The sequence below is a fragment of the Homalodisca vitripennis genome, chromosome 1 (genome assembly GCF_021130785.1).
Source record: "Homalodisca vitripennis isolate AUS2020 chromosome 1, UT_GWSS_2.1, whole genome shotgun sequence".
Lineage (NCBI taxonomy): Eukaryota > Metazoa > Arthropoda > Insecta > Hemiptera > Cicadellidae > Homalodisca > Homalodisca vitripennis.
The window spans coordinates 117582870-117605013 of NC_060207.1; the positions used below are offsets into that span (position 1 = coordinate 117582870).

Consider the following 22144-nt stretch of genomic DNA (forward strand, 5'->3'; position numbering starts at 1 on the left):
ACACATACACACAAATTGAGTTTATCGTTTTTTTTACACTATAAGCATTTATTTTTCTCTTTAAGTTAAACTTATAAATATACATAGTCGTTCAATGAAAACACGAGTTAGGTTTGATTGGTTTGGTTTAATTTAGTTCAAACACATGTTTGACTGATTTGGTTTAAAAGAAATAATTTAAGATGGAAAAAACTTTTATTACACTCATTTATGGAAATGCAGAGTGGGATTAAATAAAAGAGTTAAATACATTTTTTTTAATAAAGCAATAGTTCTCAGGGGGTGGATCAAGCTGGCGGCAAGCAAAGCATGGAATTAGAGCTGAAGTATTATTGCCAGCATAATAATGAGGTCCAACTATTCAATTTAAAAATTAAAATTGTTATTCAAATATTTCTAAAATATAAATAGTTTTTAAATTAAAATAAAATTCTTGTTACAAAGGCAATTCGAACATTATTCGTAGGTTATAAAGTATAAAGTAGGTTACAACTTTTTGTAGGTTATAAAGTTTTGAAAGTACACTTGATTCAACTTGAAGTTTTAAGTCCAAAAATGGCAAAGTTTCATGAAAAAATGTTTTTCTCACCACTGATATCTTATTTGCCACAAAGAAATGTTTTGGCATTTAAATGGGACAATTAAACTACTGTGACAAATTCAGATTCACAAAATGTAAATTCTCTAGTAAAGATACTAATATTAGAGAAATTGTTTGGGATGATACTCAGAAAATAAGTTACTAACACAAATCTTTCTGTGCTGGGAATTTGGCACTGGCCAGTTACAGCACCGGTGTCTCCAGGTCGCTGTGCTCTCATATAACTTCAGCTAGGGCAGTGAAATAATTTTGAATTTAGTTATATTAATTAGATTTAAAATTAAATAACGTTATTGAATAAGTATTTTCCAGAGTAGGTGAGATGAGACGTATAAGAGTGATGAGTTTAATATATCATTTAATACAATTATTACAGTAATAGGGATAACTAACGGAGTTATGAACATATCTTTAATATTAAAATGGTATGGGATAAATGGGATAAATCATTTTTAAACAGGGAAATAAGTAAATTAGATAGAAAAATCTATTTATGATGGTATATATTTATGATCCTAAATACTGTGATAAATTAGTAAGACGTTGCTAAATGTTGAAATATAATAATTTTGAGTGTTTTAAATTTATTCAAGGACTCCAAGAATCATTCTTTGAGAGAATCATCATGTTAAGTACTATAATAAAAGTGAGATTATGGTAAAACTAAGAATGAAACCTCACTTGTAATACTAAGTCTTGAATTTCACAGTTTTCAGCCGTTGTTGCGCGGCTTACAAAAACGTTTAAAACTATGTACAGCATTACATATTTTAACATTTAAAAAATTCTAAAACAAACTCCAGACCATGGGTTTTTCACACACTGTACTTGAAAAGTGTTCTCAAATATTTATATATGTGATTGTTTACTATTCTGTGACCAGCCGTACTCTTGATTTGAGATCCGCATATGGAAACAACCTGTATATACCGTTTGTCCAAAAGGTCACACACACCCCTCATTTTTATTTATTTTTTTAAAGAAAATGAACTTTAGCATAATATATAGTATGTTATGACGTAGTTTAAAGTTTCAGCACACCTCCCCCCGCCCGCAGGGTAGGGGCTGTAGGTCATCTTGCGACTCATCCAGTGTTTGTCCGATTATTCTATAAATATTGTGCTCTATGATGTGCGGAGAGAATTATTTAAATAAACTATTGTCAATGGTTGTGGTAAGCAGATTATAGAATACCGTACTAAATTAGGTTAAATTAGATTTTGAAAATTAAATCTCTTAAAACATTTTCTTCTATAAGGCACAGAGGGCTTAATTTCATTTCTATTGAATGTGTATCTGAAAACGAATTAGAGAAAATGTTAGGGAATAATATATCTAAAATATTATATATTGCAAATTAGAACTAAAAGGATAACTAAGACAGAGACTTCAAACGTAACAGTGCTCTACTTAGATAAATGTTATGGCGTGAATTGGACAACTCCTGAAGTGCTCGAAAGCTGGTTTAAGTGCTCGTTGGTTTGAAAGACAGCACTTAAGACCCTCGTTAGTTTATCTTTGAACATCTTCATCGTCTTGTATTATTTAATTGCTTCATTTACAGTTACAGTAAATCTTAATAGCAGTCAACGCTTGGTTCTTAAAGCTCTCAGACTTGTTTATATGTTTCAAACTCAAAGACCTCGTATAGTAGTAAATCAACTGTACAGATCTTCGAAAGTTATATGTTTTTTCGTATGATACATTTGAAATAATTAATTAATTTGATTAAATATTTAACGTAGTAACTAAAGAGATACAATAGAAATAAAAACTAAGGTAACTTTTTGAAACCGTTCATTTTTTAAACAATATTTGAAATTTTTGAAACATTTTAATATTTTAGCTGTTTTAGACCATAAAAAATGTATAAAACTTATTTACAGTTTTATTTTATAGCACTATTATGATTTTTATTTTATTTTATCACAATATAGGACCAATGCGTATAGGATAAATAATTATTGGCAACCGCCAAGATGTAAGAGTGACATACAGTGAGAGTTCCAGTGACTAGGTTGCCATTCTGTGTACAGTATGTCAATATACAACAGGTAAATAGGAACTTTGGGCAAGATGACATGGCCTCCTTCTTCTGTCTTGAGTAGCAATAGGAAGTTGACGAAACTTCAATTTATTTAAAGAGATGTTTAAAACATGTTTCTTGTGAAATACGTATAAAACTTAGTAGATAAACATGGAGAGGTAATATCTGGTAAATAAGAATAAAAGGTTTGAATATCAATTACCTTAGTTTAATTTGATTTGAAAGTTTATATGCACGGCTTACGTTTTAACACTTTTTTACATGTGTTGTTCTTTTTTTCAAACCTGATAGGCTTATATAGAACAAATTCAGTTACAGTAAGGTCTTCTTAGGATAGGAGTTTTAGATACCTAGGAAAGATACCAGAGCACCTATTTAAAATAAAAATTGCAGGGTGCTATATTAGTCTTAAAATTATATTTAATTCAATAATACTTTATTTTGACAAGTTACTTCTTAATGCCATTGAAAATACCTACTCTTAGTTTTATTAAACCATTAAATGATAAGGTTAAAACTTTACTAAGAACTCTTGAATCAGGCTCGTACTCAAAATTATTATTTTTTACGGCATAAAGTAGAAATCAAAGTACGAGAGCCTACTTAGAAGTGAAGTGTTTATGGTTGGTTTCTATAAGGGTACAAATAATTTTCCTCTTCTCTAACGGAAAAATACTCCTTTCAAACGTCTTTATAATATAAATAGTACTGGACAAAAATTAAATTGAAGTTTTTTAAAAGAACTACGGACTCTTTTCTGGTAGCTGAGTTGTTAGTATTTCATCTTATCAGCTGAAAATCCTAGTTGGGAAAACCATCTTCGCAAGCGACTGAATGATAATCTTTAATATTAAGTAATTTACAAGCTTCACATTTCAAACACCATACAAACAGAGTAATCGTTCCTATAATATAACACCATAAAGGGCGTATTTGCGTTATATTGAAGTACAAGTCATTCTTCGTGGTTTGACATATAAAAGTGATGTTTTCACATTAAGTATTGGCGAAAAGTTTATGTTGTTCTCATACTACTTTAATGAAACAACCAAGGAGGCGGAGCACGATTTTGAATGGAAGCATAGGTCAGAATTGATATCACCATAACAAGACACACAAAATAATAATACATTAATTACATTTGGAGGGAATCTACACAATGGTAACCATATAAAGTTTCATATTCTGAATCTGATAGGCTATATTATATTTCACATTAGGTTTACAAAACTTATGTTTATACTCAATCGATTAAATTAAATCTCAGCTGTACTGGCGAATATTTTGTTTGTAGACCTACAAGAATAATGTGCACTTTTGTGATAGGCCTTAATTGTAGTCGTAGAAATATGGGATATAATCCTTTTTTAGGTTATTCAGAACTTTATTTTTTAATAAAACGTATATACATTACAAACAACAAAAGGTTCGTTTGGATGCTTATTAGTTATTAGCAAACTCAAGAATGTTTCATTTTAGCCGGCTCTTAACAGAGAGATCTAAACATGAAGCTGAGCGTAACGTCAAAGAATTTCCCATTGAGTCCCAACGTATCTGCATAGTGCATGCATCGTGTGTTTCAGTGATAGCCAATCAGGTAAACCGGTAACCTATTGCACAATCTGAACACAACAGAATCTGAACATGCCTGTGACCCATTGTGTCCCGAATAAGTTACTCATGAGTAAAACACCTTTAGGAGAACAGATTGTTCAAAAGTAAAATACTTTTTATTGATGAGAAGGCAAGTTCTATGTCCATGTTTGTTCTAATAGGACTTTGGAAAATACAATTTTTTTAAATCTAAAAAATCCACTCTCTTTTGTGACCGATGAATCATGTGTTTAAAAGTTGTAATAGCTTTATCACCTCTTATCTAATTTATAAAAGGTTTTCTATGTAAATTGCTTATAAACGTCTACAAACTGGAGTATGAGATGTAAAAGATTCCTTACAATAATATAAACTTTGTTTAAATAATTCAATTTAATTTTTTAAAACACAATTCTGCCATACTATATCTTGTTTGTAGCACATACTATAAAGCTGCAAAGAGAAATCATCAAAGTATCCTCGTGAGACGTGATTGTTAAGGTATTTGTAACTGTTCAAATCACAACAAATCCAAAGTTTCTGACCAAAGATGTCAGTGAACATATAATTTACATATGTGTGATTGAATACAGTCGACTCTTCCTATTCTTGACTAATAATTGTGTTATAGCCGTCCATGGTAGCTGAGTGCTAATTAGGTCACTAACCCAAGGACCCGGGTTCGAATCCCAAGTTGAGTTTTTGTATGTTAACACATACAGGTAACTAGCTGAGCCTAGCTTGGAGTAGTGTGGTAAAATGGTTCCAGGCTAAAGATGCAAATCATCCATAAAACAAAAATATGAATTAGTTATACTCGTTTTTTCTTACTATAAGAAAAAAAAATCAAAATAATTTTTGCATGTTTTGGGTAAATTTCCCTGTTAAGCAGTTCATAGGCTGGGGTGTGTACAAGTGGTTCATTGATTTATACAACATCAACTATATATCATATTACATAATAAGCCTGTACAACTATTTCAATACGAGTGTAGTGAAAAAATAAATAATATTTATTTACGAAGTTTCGGGATGAAAATAACAAAACATGTGAAAATGGAAGTAACATTAAGATCTATCAACATTGTCCCCAAGCAAGATGTTTTGCCTAAACAGGATTCTAGATATTTCCTGTAGATAGAAGGTTTCGATGTTATCGTGAAGGTGTGTGGGATCTGAGGTAATTTTAACATTGTCCCCAAGCAAGATGTTTTGCCTAAACAGGATTCTAGATATTTCCTGTAGATAGAAGGTTTCGATGTTATCGTGAAGGTGTGTGGGATCTGAGGTAATATCAACATTGTCCCCAAGCAAGATGTTTTGCCTAAACAGGATTCTAGATATTTCCTGTAGATAGAAGGTTTCGATGTTATCGTGAAGGTGTGTGGGATCTGAGGTAAGTGAGTAAAGTCTTCATCGTCTAAAAAACTGTAAAAACTTGAAATGCGCAAAGATTTGTCAAATAAAGTAAACTTCATATTTAATTAAATGAGATTATTATTTTATTAATGTCGCGTGAGCTTTTGGTGGGACGTTATTATTTCTTACTAAGGAAATTAAATTTTACAAATTAATTACTAAATTGTTACTATTTTGTGCTCTTATATAAATTTGTTTCTTTTAATCAGACCTTGCAAAATATCACATCAGTACTGAGTGTTCATAAATTTTATCTTTAATTCAGAAACTATGCATGCTATTGCATGCTTCGTGTGGTTGATGTCGATTTTATCTAGAGACATTTGACAATATTGGCAAACGTGTCAAGTGAAGATTATAGGATGGAAATAATATAGTGTAACACATACAAAAGAAACACTGCAGTGTTATATCACTGAGCCAAACGTATTCATATTTATTTGGTATACACTCTGACATCAAATGATTAACCACAAAAATATAGTGAGAAGAATACCTCTCCAGACCACATATAGCGTAACAGAATTCACTCAAGTTACGTGCAAAATTAAAAATCTAAAACTCATTTCATTCTTGAAATGTTAATTATTACAGCCCCAGACAAAGAGAAGAAAATTTTAAAGGCTAATGAGTGATAGATTTCAATGACGCTCAGCCAAATCTCATGAAAGGACATGTACTATTATTGAACTTATTCTTGTCTGAGTAGAAATTAAGTTTACTGCAAAATGTAAAGTCTAGAGTCGGAATCTTTCTTGACATGTCTTACGAATAGTTAGGTTGTGCAAACGCTCAGCCAAATCTTATAGAGGGACTTGTACATAATCCAACACGACATTGCATACGCAGAAAAGAACAACAAGTACAAGTTAAAGCCCATAGCTTAATTCTTGTTTTTTTTTTTTAGATATTAATTGAAAACGCTCTAATAGACTCGTATTTATTCATTTATTTAAATGTACGGACAGACAGAAAAGTAATTGTAATAGTGTGTAATTAATTGTAATATACAGACAGAAAAGGAAGTATACCAGAACTCTTATAGCTTATTTCTTTAATCTTACTGAACAGTTATAGCTAAGCAAAATTCACAGTTCTACTCCAAATTTCAAGTGTATAGCTAAATTCTTTCTCGATATATCACTCTGATATCACTTTGCTAACACTCAGCCAAATTCTATGGATTGACATGCACTACCATAACATAAAAGACAGACAGACAGAAATGTCATTTTTCCATCCCCTAGAGTTATAGGCTTCGCTTACGCTCAGCCAATAAAATAAAGTAGGATAAGGCAGGGAGAACCTCCAGGGAGGACAAGATACAGCCACAAATCACAGATATCTGGTTCCAGGTCGATATCACAAGTTGTACAAATCACTGCCCGTTGATACCCCTCCCACGCTCTCACAGCCATGTGTCTTAGTAACCGATAGTAGCATGTCATGTTATTGATGATAGATCTCTCAGGCCATCTTGTTAAGCCATTATTGAGTCGTTCCCTTAGATTTTGTACAAAAATAGTTATAGTTGCTTAACATTTCCACACCTATCCTTATTACCCTTCATTATTAATATTAAAATGTATACCAGTAAATACGTTAACATTACACATGAGTTTAGGTTGTTTTTGATGATGTATGTTTGTCAAGGTAACATGGTTTTTCGGACATTTGCCATAGTTAAGTGAACATACTATGTTTCTAAATGTGACATTTAATCTCATTTTCAGATGGATAACTAGAGTAACTAACTAATAGCTAATAACTAGTTTTAGGTGGGTAGACTAAAACTAGCATATCGAACGGCATCGGGAACTCCTTTAAAATGGAAATTAATTCGAAACTTTAATATTAAATTAACTACCGCTCAGTCAATTGTAACTTAAATTTATCCAGCTTTCCTTGCCAATACAAAAATCGAACTAACAATGGAACCTAAGAACAGAATAAAACCATTTAAACTAGAACTATTTAGAACTATCTATACAGAATAAAATGTTCAAATAAATCAATGCTGAGACGCACCATGTACGATATGGCCTTAAAAGTTTTCTATTCCCTGATTTTCCGTATCTGATTTCTGCTGTGACAATCGCCTGACCACTGAACAGTTGTCCGTGATTAATTGCTGCGATCAGATCTATTGTGACATGTGTGTTTTTTTACCTGTGTTCACTTTACAATAACAAAATATTATGTTATACTACGTGTCGCGCAACAGCCTTCACTGAAGTTATATACCCAATTTCAAGTCTGTAGCTCTTTTCTTTCTTAGTATGTCCTGTAGATAGACAGGTAGTCATACAGAAAATACATTTTTACAGCTCCTACGCAGACAAAACAGATTCTGCCAGCCTACTGAGTGATAGCTTCAATGGCGCTCAGACAAATGTCATGGATAGGCAAGCATCTTCATTGAATTGATTTGTTTATGTAGATAGAAGTTTCATGCCAAGTATACATATGAATTGTTCTCGAGATATCCTCTGGATAGATAAACTTCATAAAGACTGAGACAAATTCCATTGAGGGTCATGCCCATCATGAAATACGATGTGACACGACGTTGCGTAAGTAATTATGACGTTACATGCAACATTCCATCCGAACAACATGCGGACAAATATAGAATATAAAATACATATGCGGACAGAAATATAAAAATGGAATTCTGCCAGCCCCTTCCCTAACGCTCAGCCAGCAAGTGTTAGTTTTATTACGTGTATGTTTTGAGATAATATGCATGGACTTATTTCACAACATATTTTTAGATTGTTGATTTATGCATCTCACAACGCTTTTTTATGGTTTGGTTTTTAACCTAGATAGTAATGTTTAAGATTAGCTAACCATCTGAGAAAAGACAAAAGAAGCCTCAAATTTGTAGATTGCAGATCTGTATACGTAGTTTTATTGATTTTTTAAATCATTAAATGATATATATCGGCAAATAATCTGAAAACATCGGTGAAAATTCTTTCATCGTCAAAAATCAACTTAAAATAAAGACTTGCTGCATATTACTCCCTGGGAGTGTAAGTTAGTGAAGAGTATTACTCCAATAAATAACCATCAAAAGTAGAAACTGTTTACAAATATACAATCAAAGAAGGTACAAATATAATTCTGGCCCTGAAGTAAATTATTTATACAATATAGTCAAATTGAAAAAATATCACGTTTGTACCATATCACATGTGGTCATTATGTATATACTCGAGCTAACTCGATTTCTATACCGCGAATGATTTTTACTCCAAGTTAACCGTGCCTCTAATTTAATAAGAAATATAGTTCCTTCTAAATATCAACCATATGCTTAAACAATGACTAGTTTTAAGGGTGTGAATTTTTAGGCCTTGTAGAACCAGTTTCTTTCCTTTATCTTGATTAGTAAAAAACAGGAATAAGACTCTATGCTTTTAACCAATCTTTAATACTGAAAAAGCGATTGAAGAAGACTCAAAGGCAGACTACATGAGCAGACTGGAACCACTCCACTTTCGAGTAAGGTAAACCTTAACTATAGCTTCCTTTCCTATTATAAAGTTCATACGCTGTCGTGTATGATGGTACAGAAGGGAGCGATTCACTCTCAAAAGAATACCATAATTATATGATATACTTCAATAATTTTACATAAAATATTCTCCATAATCTATTAAAAGAAAAATGGTCTACTACAGGTATATCTAAGGGATGGTGTTCATACATCTTTTCTTGCAACAGAATTCTCTATAGTATGATTTTTATAACAAATGTGCAAAATGTTTATTTAAGAGTGTACATAATAATTTATGATTAAGAGAATATGTAAAATCCTGGGATCTTCAGGAATTTTTATTGTACATTCTATAGAAGAGCCATGTATAAAGGGTTGTATTTAGTGCAAACACAGGTACTGGAATTTATTTTAGATATTTTGTGCCTAAAATGCTGTATAATAAAATATTGCATAGCGTTTTGTAAGGGTTAATTCCATAATTTAACACCACTTGGAGTTAATATATTAATTATGATGTGGACATATGATCTTGCAACTTGAAACTTAAAGTCTCCAAAAACTTGAAAATATACCTCCTTTTATGAGTCTTTCAGGGTCTACATTGAGAATCTATAATGACCTTAAGCTTAGTGGTTGTTACTTATTCTCTCTCATATTATGTTTAAACCTAACGACTTGAAACCCTCAATTCCTTAACTATTGTTTTTAATTACTTACTTAGTTTTAAAATATTTCTGTCATTGTTAAAATATTTTGTGAGGTTGTTTAAATAAATAACATTGTGGGTTTATTAAACAACTACAAGTAATTTTTAGTTATATTACCCATTCTGCCCTCCACCAAAGCTCGATTCTCTGCACACCTGAAGCTCGATTCTTTCTTAAGTGAAATTCTTCTATCGATTTTAAGAAAAATCAGGGTGTGTGCAAACATTGCAAACTGACTCTCGGTTTCTACACAATAAACACATGCGGTTTGGCTATTTAAAATCTTGTACGGATAAAGCCAAGACTGATTTTTGGATAGTAATTTGTCTTATTCAACCTTTATCCAATCGTTCTAGGGTTTCTTTGTTATATTCCGTTATAAATGTATCCGTTTTCATTTTTATATATTATTTTTATACTAGTGTTTTCAATTTGTTGTGTATTGAAACAGTCACACGGTTTGGAGTGAGTGGAGGATTTATCAAAGTTCCCGTGCGTAATTTTTTATACAAATATACACAACATTCCTTCGTAAACTGGCGGGGAACAGACGCTTGAAGGAGGGCTGGTAAAGCTGCCTTATCTCAAATTCTGCCCACAAAGTGATGTGAGCAAGTCGACAACGAGGTCAACAACCAGACCTTGTCGTGTATTGTCATGGATATTCATAGACCTCTTGAGTTCTGACTCTCCTCATTCTCTTCTCTATATATCAAAGTAATATTTTACTCTTATACTCGCAAAACAGGATGTTTAAAAATACCAGGAACTTATGTTAATGACTATTTAATAATACATTAATGTTAATTTAAACACACCGCCAAGTACACATTTACAGTGATTATGAAAAATAATTCGATGAACCAGAAATTGTTCAAATGTATTCTCCGACAGGATAGCACGAAATGCGCTGTAAGAGGAATAGTGAACTCTAAGTACTTCATCGCTCTACTTAATATGGTAAGCCTGGATATAACGAGAAGACATAGTGGAATCCGCTGATTACACAACTTCTGCCCACAAATCCAATACATCGCCCTTCGGTGTCGAAGAGATGAATTTTAGCTGTGAAACTGATTATGTCAGCCTAATGGTGGTTCAAACACACAATTTTCCTAGTTTAAAATCCACACGAACCTGTAATGCTCTCTCGGCTGCTATTCATTCATCATATTGGCTCTAAATTTACAGCTGGGGATGTGCTGGCATCCAGTAATAAGTACATAAAAATACGAATTTCTCTTTTTATTAAGTAAAATCTGTTCATAGTAAAAATAGTAACCTTAAGGTAACCCAGGTTTAACGTATTAAGGGCTAAGTTATAATACCATTCATTAAACATTATTTCAAGTAATTCATTTAATTATTCTACTGCATTTGTTAAATCATCTTATTTAATTTACTAACAATGCATATATAGATAGTGCAGGTTGTTTCAATAATATGTTAAAACTTAAATAACACAAAAGTGTTATTTCTTAGCATATATTTACGAATGAAAAACAAACAATATATTAAATTATATATTTTTAGAACATTATACATTAATAACAACATGAATAATTAATAAGATTATAATTTAATAATTGACTGTTACAAAATACTTAAGACATCCTAAATAACGGTGAAACCTTAGAAAGCAGAAAATTATGACATAAAGTAAGCTTCTTAAAAATATAACTTATAACTATACTTATTTTGCTTTAATATTTTACAAAGATCTTGTATTAAGCTGCTAATAAATCGATGGTGAACAGATCATTAAACAATTAAATTACATTATGTCATACAGGTGTCAATTATGTCTAGGGATGTTTTATAATTTCTTTAACCGTTACAAACCGAGCTAAAGATGTGTAGACGTTACAATGTAGAGACTTTGCGAATGCCGTGATCACATGCTTGGATACTGTATTGAAAAACAAATCTCGGTGTTTGTCTGAACGGCTTTCAATTATTTCAAACTCGATGCAAGACGACACACAACACGTTATTTTAATTTTCTTCGAACAGATATCTTCAACTAAACATTTATTGCAACCATATGAAACCTGTGTGATAAGACGTTACAGCGTAGAGACTGCGAATGTCGTGATCACATGCTTGGATGCTGTATTGAAAAACAAATCTCGGTGTTTGTCTGAACGGCTTTCAATTATTTCAAACTCGATGCAAGACGACACACAACACGTTATTTTACTTTTCTTCGAACAGATATCTTTAACTAAACATTTATTGCAACCATATGTAACCTGTGTGATGATAAGACGTTACAACGTAGAGACTGCGAAATGTCGTGATCACATGCTTGGATGCTGTATTGAAAAACAAATCTCGGTGTTTGTCTGAACGGCTTTCAATTATTTCAAAACTCGACGCAAGACGTCACACAACACGTTATTTTACTTTTCTTCGAACAGATATCTTTAACTAAACATTTATTGCAACCATATGAAACCTGTGTGATAAGACGTTACAGCGTAGAGACTGCGAATGTCGTGATCACATGCTTGGATGCTGTATTGAAAAACAAATCTCGGTGTTTGTCTGAACGGCTTTCAATTATTTCAAACTCGATGCAAGACGACACACAACACGTTATTTTACTTTTCTTCGAACAGATATCTTTAACTAAACATTTATTGCAACCATATGTAACCTGTGTGATGATAAGACGTTACAACGTAGAGACTGCGAATGTCGTGATCACATGCTTGGATGCTGTATTGAAAAACAAATCTCGGTGTTTGTCTGAACGGCTTTCAATTATTTCAAACTCGATGCAAGACGTCACACAACACGTTATTTTACTTTTCTTCGAACAGATATCTTTAACTAAACATTTATTGCAACCATATGAAACCTGTGTGATGATAAGACGTTACAGCGTAGAGACTGCGAATGTCGTGATCACATGCTTGGATGCTGTATTGAAAAACAAATCTCGGTGTTTGTCTGAACGGCTTTCAATTATTTCAAACTCGACGCAAGACGACACACAACACGTTATTTTACTTTTCTTCGAACAGATACCTTTAACTAAACATTTATTGTATCCATGTGAAACGTGATTGATGCACTCCATGACATATGAAACACAATCTGCATTGCTAATATCTGATTAGTAACCAATTTTTATATAAATAAAAATCTATTAAGACAAGGAGTTAATGAGATGATGAGTACTGAAGGACACAACAGACTGTATCTTCTTTTACGAACATACTCCAGATAAGCATTTTGTAGCTTTTCTGTTCTTTGTTTTACACCCCAAAGTAATTAAAGTTCTTAAGGACCAAGATGAATCTAAGTCCCAAGTTACAAGTCTTTAGGACCTCTCTATAAAGAGTTATCTCATAGACGGACATACAAACGATACGATTTCTGTGTCCAATAGTTCATATTAGCTTAGTAATTTTAATGCTTGTGTTAATATTTATCACATTGTGTGATAAATATTATACTATGTATTATATAGTAAGTTTGTACTTTAAAGTATGGAAGAATTTATTTGTAAAATGTCTTAATTATATTAGAGACGAAGTTGTCTCATAAAATTATTTCCGTAGAGACCGCCACGTTTATAAACTTAACTGTTCTTTAATGTTGATTTTTCTATTGAACCTACCTATTATAAATGTTATGATAATCTTATATTGATTTCAAAAGTTGTGGATGAACAAGAATGAATGAAAACACCTGATTTATTATTGAAATCTTTAAATCTATCTATTTAAAGACTCATAATTTAAGTTACATAAGCTAAGATAAATGTTAAAAACTGAATTCATAAAAGTAGGGGTTCCTCATAATGCACCGTTTAACCACGGAGCTTAAGAAAGTGCTGATATACCATTAAAACATGTTTTTATTTTCCACACATTACACAAGAAAAGGAGCTTACCTTATTTCTCGCCTCAGAAGTTTGGGTAACTCTGAAATTGCGTCATAGTAGTCAGCTTTCTTAGTTTTTACCACCTAATCCACACATATAAGACACTAATCCATACTCATAGATTGGATACTATTTTCCGGAGAAACACAGTCAAGTGAAACCGATAGCTTTTTTTCATGGTGTCTTTTTTCATCCTATATTCTGAAGAAACCTAAAATATTTTAGGAATATTTTTGTTCAGACGAAAACGAAAGCTGGTTCGGATACTGTCTGGTAGCTTCTCTTTACTGAAAAGCAATAGCATCTGTGCGTCCGCTTATACCACACGTCAGAGTTGGATTGCGCAAAGGCGCGTGAACGACTGTTCCATGTTCACCAGTATTTTTCACTGAGAAGAGACGAGTCCCATCACCTAGTTCGGTACGCCAGGAATGTGATGTGGGGTGTTGGTGTTCACCATCACACTTCACGCCGAGATACTTCACGGCACTGTTGGCTTCGATGCTCTCTCGGTGTGTCTGAGCAGGTGGCGATGTCTTACTTAAATTGACGTATTACAGCAAAATGAATTAGCAACTGTTATTTCTTTTAACGTCTTTCATTTTATATGCTTCTTGATCCATGCTCACTTTAAAACCTCTGCATTGGCTCCTTGTGGGTCGCCCTGTGAATGTAGCTGTCCATTAAATACGTGTTGTGTAAAATATTTGTTTGGAGAAAATTACAACCAAAAAATTGCTTACGTTTTAACACTAGCATTATTTTAATTTTTGACACAAGAATTAAGGGTTAAATTACTAGTAAAATTTAATTTATTAATTAATATTTTGATAATTTAAAATATTTAATAAAATTATTACGTTAAATTATCACTTTATTAAAACTGGATGTATTATTTTAATGAATATTTTAGATGTATTTTTTTACATTTTAGAGCAATGCAATATTTGTGAATACTTAGTAACTTTCTGTTACATTTGTAAATACAATTAGCGAAAATATGGTAGTCTCGAGACACAGAAGTTACAAACAGCATGGTAGCATTTATTTGTACTATTATTGTACATTTTTTGTATTGTACATTATTTGTACTATTATTTAATTGTAGTATACGGAAATACTACCAAAGTTTATTCTCTCTATAACAAGACGTCTTAGTCCTAAAACTTACGCGGTCGGTATCAATACTACCTTTTAATTGTTTCGGTTCACATCTTGTCAAAGATTCTTAAAACAATTATAATCTAAATATGTTTCTACTTCTCCATTTTCAGCAGTCATAATTATCTGAAACTGTTTACACTAGAGAAGCACGTCTGGCTGTTAAGGTGTGTGGAAAAGGAGCTATATTTTGATTTACTAAAACTTAAGCAATGAGCGATCAATATAAGTTTAATAATGTTGGTTGTGGGATAAGTTTATCGTAGGCTGCCAACTTTTTGATACTAAACGCTATATTCTTTGTTGATGTTTTCTTTCAGGAATATTTCAAAGTTTCCCCTGTGACCTTTTGCTAACTTTAGGATGTACAATTTTGTGATTTTTGACAGTATTTTCATACTGATTGCTGATTAGTTGAGCCGTATCCTAATTAGCATCTTAACAGGTGTTCACCCCCTCCTATGTGGGCAATAAATCTTTCAAAAATATATAAGACGTAATAATATGTAAAGTGCATGAAGAACACATCATGTTCGAAGAACATATATTCAAACTGTTTCCAGCTAGAATAATTATTTTCTGTGCAGTAGAGCAGTTTTGGCGCATGAATGGAAAAGGAATGCGAGCGAATCAAACTATTTAAATTGCATTCTTGGAGATGAAATTGAATTTGCCCAGCAGAGGGAAAGAATGCAAAATGAACACTGTAACTTGTAACTGACCTGACATTTGAACAAACGGGACATTGTTGTCCTGATTGGGGAGGGGGAGGGGGAGTGAGAGGGATCAGTATTTAATTCCACTACTCGTGTCCACAACCGGTCAACTTTAGGAATGTGAAAGTTCGTTTATTGGAGACAACTAAAACTGATGTGAAAACCGTTGCTATTAAACAAAAAAGACAATCGTCTAATAAGAATAAGGAGAGGTTTATCGCGAAATATTACACTATTTAACGTTTCGTCAGAAACGGAATTTTTTTGCACAAAAAGGTATATTTAATTATTAAGATGTAATTTAATGAACTGGTACTATAAATATTAAAAGAAACTAAAACATTAAGATTATTTTCGAAATATAAACATTGTACATAACAATTTTATTAAAATATTTGGAGATTCTACAGAAAATTAGGCTCAAAATTAAAACTAAATTAATTAATCTGTAGTTTATTAAGTAGTTTACTAGACGTATGCACGCGGCTCCTGGACACACAGTTTAAGCTCCTTACATTAAGCTTGGCCATAAAGGTGATTTCCCACATCTTCCTTAGTAATGATCTGTTATTGGATTTGACATTTTTTGTATCAATAATTTCGTGATAAAATCATTGCATCGTTTTATATTCTTCACACAATTAATTTTATTATAGTTTCCGTTTAAATTCATTAAAATTGTAAATATTACATAAGACATCATTTTGGCACGGATGATGTGCATAATGTTTTGCACAACATCTTCAAACCTTATAATAAATCAAAAGTTTTAAGCACATGCAGGGTTCATATTTCAAGAGTTTAAAAAGATCAAAATAGTTTAATTTGATCATTGAAATGACATTAAAATATAGAATAACGTAATGTGTTGAATAGATTGGCTTAAAACCTCGCTCGTTAGTCGCATAATGTTAGAAGTTCTATTATAAACCATTTCACACGCACTGCTGATGTTATCGTGTATTTCTGTATAGAAATTACTCTACTTTGTACGGCTCCATCCTTCAAATCTTTAGCTATTTCAGGAAACGAATAAGAACAAACGTTGTTGTAAAAGACTATTCTAACTATTCCAACCTCAACGATTATCAAGATCATTTCGTAGCTGACAAAATAATATATGTGCCAACCACGGATGGTTTTTACGGTGGGCAAAAAACAAATCAACGGGAGGGCAATGATCCTTGTAAATGTCACCTGAGTCATGTGACATTGGAGAAGAAGTAAACGGAATGTCCAGATCCAGGTACGTTTCACACAGGGACGTTCCACACAGGGATGTTTCACACAGGAACGTTCCACACAGGGATGTTTCACACAGGGACGTTCCACACAGGGATGTTCCACACAGGGACGTTCCACACAGGGACGTTCCACAAAGGGATGTTCCATACAGGAATGTTTCACCAGGGAGACTGAAATATTATTGTTTTATATTAGAATTGCAGAATTCAGCTACATGTGCACGAAATTTATTTATTACTAGGTCCATAATAAACAGCTAAGTTGTGATTTTAAATACTTTGAATTGTTGCCATATTGGAAAGGAATGTCTTACTAAGCTGGCTAAAAAACCTGGCCGATATATTTATAAGTACATTTTAACCAAGCCACAACTCGTGTAGGATAGTTATCGTTTCCACAAGCCGTGTTTGTGAACAAGCATATATATATATAAACTTTGGAACTTTACTGAATATTTTGTAACACATGGTTTTCATGTTTATGTTATTCCCAGTACTTGTTGCATTTTAAACGGTTATATCAATTATTTAAATAGCTTGCTAGAGACATTAGTGAAGGAAGTTAAGAAACTAGTATGCATTTAAAAAGTCAGTTCGTTACACCAATAATGTTTTATTATTACTATTTTAAGACGTGAATTAAAATATTTTTATTTCGCATAATATAAATCAAATATATAATACTGTTTTAGATTGGAGATAATTTGCTGATGCACATTAAAAAATTACCTTTGGCAACGAATTATAATTGTACTTGCTTCATTTTTAATCAAGCAATAAAAAGTCTAAAACGTATGGGAATTACCTTTAACAACAAATAAGACACAGGCGTGACTTAACATTCTGGCGCTTCGTTGTAAAATATTCTGCTCGGAAGATAGGTTCCAAATAAAGGACATTTGTAACACCTTGTCACTTCTATTGCGTTCGGAACTGGAAAAGTTTGTGAAGTGGTGTTAGAAAACCTGAGATTGTACAGAATTGGGCATTTGTTAAGCCAAGGAAATTGTCTTACTGTCACAATCTTGTGCATTTTTACTGTTTTCTGTCAAACTTTATTTAAAGCATGTGCCATAAAAACTTACCTACAAAATCTACCGAGTAAAGTGAAAATTTGTTCCATTTTTACCTATTACAATTTGTAGATCACCTCACGTTCAAATAAAATTATATATATATATATATATATATATATATATATATATATATATATATTAATATTACATTGAAATTATAAAACTAGCTTATCTGGTGGCTTAATGGTGGGCAATAACACAGAAGCATACATGCACTTGAACAGCAAACAAGTAAAAGGAATGATATCTGAGAACAGGACTATAACATCCATAACGATTGAAAACTACACTAATCTAATTGTAAAACTTTTAAACTAAAGAGTAACTTGTTAATTCCAATGACCGTACAATAGTTAGAGCATCCTTATACATGTCATAACAATTCCATTATAAAAGTATTACGTTTAATAAAAGTATTGGCTAAGCTTTAAGCGAAGCTACGTATGAAGGGACTGCCAAAATTTCTATCTGTCTACTTGTTTCCACGATATCTCTAGAATGAATTGAACTCTAGATGTTATTTGATACTTTTATACATAGACAACATAGATTTTGATTACAACATCTGAAATTGATTATTATCTGAAAGATTTTAAGTTTTTAATGAAACGGCATTTCTAAGTAGCCAAGATCGGATCTGATAGTGGTGAATGTCCATCCATGGGATGTCACTAATTGCGTACTTAGCGAAGCTTGATACAGATATGTAGTCTGGCATACATCTACCCTGTATGCACTTTTCTATTCGTATGTCATGTATAAGACCATGATCCATTTATCCATGTCTAAACGTTATAAAAGGTAAATTGCGCTTTCGTATGTAAGTTCAGAATGGTTTAAAATGAGAGTTGTGAAATCAACTTCTTGCTACAACCATTATCTTCTGAAGCGCGTTAAAATAGCCCAAAGGTGTTTAGAACTCTCCCTGCACGTTGTATAAAATCATGCAATCCAACTTAAGAAAATGTTACTTCCATTTATCAGCTTATACGATACAATACATCTTGAGCCATTTTCAATTTTTATAGCAAGATTATAGATGAAACGAAGCAGTCTTTAATACTTCATTAACGCTTAACTTTTTTCGCCTCTTCCATTAAGTTTTTATCATATTTTAAATCGAGGTCACGTGATTTCCAGTGGCTGCAATTGGTCAATGGTGTAGCCCTTCGTGGTGACGTACCCACATCAGGATCCCACATAGCCAGAGTCAAATCCTATCTGCAACAAAGCACTTGTCCATCCTGTACCGTACTGAATATCCGTCCCCCTTTTACTGTTTCCCAGTTATCAATTTAGGGCAGTCACTAAAGAAAGTCACTGTTTACCATCTCTCCGTATCACCCCTGCTCACATCTTCTAGTGATGTATGCTGCTACAGGTGTGTAAATATTACATGTCTGGCCCCTCCCCTCACCAAGACGTAACTTTGATTTAATTTGTCAAAACTAATGCTTTATAGATATTTCAAGAAAGAATTAAGGAACTTTACATTCGCCAGTAGGTTAGATGTGTTTGGTATCATATTGTATAGTGCATACAAGTTTATGGTAAGGGTAACAGAGTCCCAATATGATTAATTATGTTTCTAGTGTACGTTTAGTTGATGTAATATACGGAATATACTCGTATGGTTATTGGATGTGCCGAGAAAGAGTGGGCTTAAGTTAGTTGTGCTATCATTTTATACCGAGTCGAAACAATTATAAAATAATATAGAATTTCCGAACTCGCTGTGAAGTCGTTTCTGCCATTTATAAAATACGCACTCACTTGTAGAGGTGAGTTAATGGGGGCGAGTTGTAAGATATTGGCTGAAGCTCAGCTAATAAGCGATAAATATTGTTTTATAATGACAGTGTCAGCTTTTAGACGAAGCTAATTGAGCGCTGACAGGTCATATTTATCGGTGACTGATCATAGCCTATAGATACGAGTAGCTGGCTGGCTATAGTCTAGGAGCAGCGAGCCAGTTTGTACTGTACAAGCACATGACCTGGTTTGTCTTGAAATCGTTTGAGGACTTATCTCTAAGAAAGAAATCTATCGTCAGCCATAATAGTATTGGTGCAGGTCGAAATGGGAAAGTACCAAAAGGGTAAAATATGAAAAAAGTATTTTTTTAGATTGTATATTCCTTTTTTCGCGCACTTAAAATCGACTATTAGAGATGTAAATGACAGTTATGCTATTGTCAGAAAACCAGATAAATAGGCTGAAAGTCGTAAATTTCATGATCTGAATGTAGTTAGCTGACGCCATTTATTTTATAACACGTTAGTATATTAGTTATCTGACGCTTACTTTTAAATGTGTAAATCTTATACAAAATTATGATCTGAGAATAAATAATTGTTTCAAATTTTTAACCCTATTGATACCAACTCATTTCGATTCCCATCAAAACTAGTGTGGCTGACAATTAATTTATTTCTTAGAGGAAATTCCTCTCTCAGTTTCTAGAAAAAACAAGTCTGCGTGTTTGTACAATACAGATTGGCTCTTAGCTCCTGCACTATTAAGCTTCAACCAATTTTGCAATAATCCCACCCCCTGAACAAAATTATTTATGCAACAATTGAAGAGAGTCCTAAATATTTCAAAATTTAAATTGTGTTGGCAATGATGCGATTTGAACCGAAAAACTTAGATATATGACTTGGACCATATACACCAAAGAACTAAGATTGGTTGCTTTATTTGGCTTTATTTGGGTGTGTTATATTATATTTATCAATTCCCCCGAGTCACCTACAAATTTATGGTGAGATTAGTTTAGGCATACGTGTTCTTGCTTAACGTGATTTCCCTACCGACACGTGTTGTGCTGTGTAATAAAGAGTGAGTAATGTTCTCTGGATGCGCAAGGCCTCAGTCTTTTGATGTAGTAGATATTATTTTATATACTATTGTGTATGTTACAACCTCAGAACCATGCATGTTTAAATTGTTTTACGTTTGTTCCATTAATTGCCATTAAAAGGGCAATAGGCAGCTTTACAGTTCATAATATGAGTCTAAATTGTATATAATATTTTCAGAGAATATGAAGTAAAATATTTAAATATGCAAAAAAAATAGTTTTTCCTCTTAAATAACTTGTTTTATCAATTAAGAAGAATTGTAAAACTCCTTAGTAATTTTAGAACAGTTTAAAATAAAGTTTGGTACAATTTTCTCTTGTAACAATAGAATTTGCGGGCTTTTTAGTACTATTATATCAAGGTGGTAGAGAATAAGACCAACCGTTAAAACCGTAAATACTGAAAAGTACACGACACTTCCATGTTACAGACTGTCGAGTATGGCGGAGAGACGTGCCGGATTTGGACGAGGACGAAGATGTAGACGAGGATATGGAGGACGACGGCAGAGTGTACAAGAACCCACGCAACTCGCCATCCGCACTCTGTCCTCGGGATGAGGAACACGCAGCATTCCTGGTAAGCAATAAGAATATTAAAGTAACCATATTTAAAGTTTGTAATATTTATCAATAATTTATTTTTTTAGATTTTGTAGAGATTTACCTATTGAAATACTTACTCTGCCATAATTTATTAACAAATTAAAAAACGAGGTAAAACATATTTTTACATTTTATGTTCGTTCCCACAGACAAACTTTATCAAAGCTGTTTATAACACTTATTTCCTTTTCTACAATATTTTTTTACATCTGACAAGGATTTGAGCTACTTTGATCACATAAAATAAAAAGTAATTGTAGTATACAGCAATATATATATATATATATATATATATATATATATATATATATATATTCAAAATTAGTTATTTAGAAGTTGAGGGAGTTTTTCAAATTTACAAATTAAATTTACATGATAACAGTTTTCAAAGCTCCTGCACAGTATAAACTGAAATTACAAGACAGTAACGAATATTAAATAGCCAAACACTATTTGAAGGTTCTTTGAAAATAATTTGTGGTTGAACTTAAAGCTTGAGTGTTAAACCACATTAGAATAAAGTACATGTGGTTTAAATAATAATAACATAATAACATCAAATAAAGCATGCATCTTTTTATGATTTTTGTATAGACCAATTATAAAAGCCTAAAAATTAAAACTCGTTCATCAATCAATTTATGAATATGAACAGTAATTACCATAATGAAGTCATTTTCATTACTTATTAAACATTACTTCAATTAT

General features: G+C 32.3%; 1 protein-coding gene across 1 annotated transcript in view; it reads left to right on the plus strand.

Moving 5' to 3' along the window:
- Window positions 1–22144, plus strand: part of LOC124352733 — a 168430-nt gene that overhangs the window by 43211 nt on the left and 103075 nt on the right. The window contains exon 2 of the mRNA XM_046802374.1: window positions 21262–21410. Within this exon, the coding sequence (XP_046658330.1) occupies window positions 21262–21410 (149 nt within the window). The remainder of the gene's footprint in view (window positions 1–21261; window positions 21411–22144) is intronic.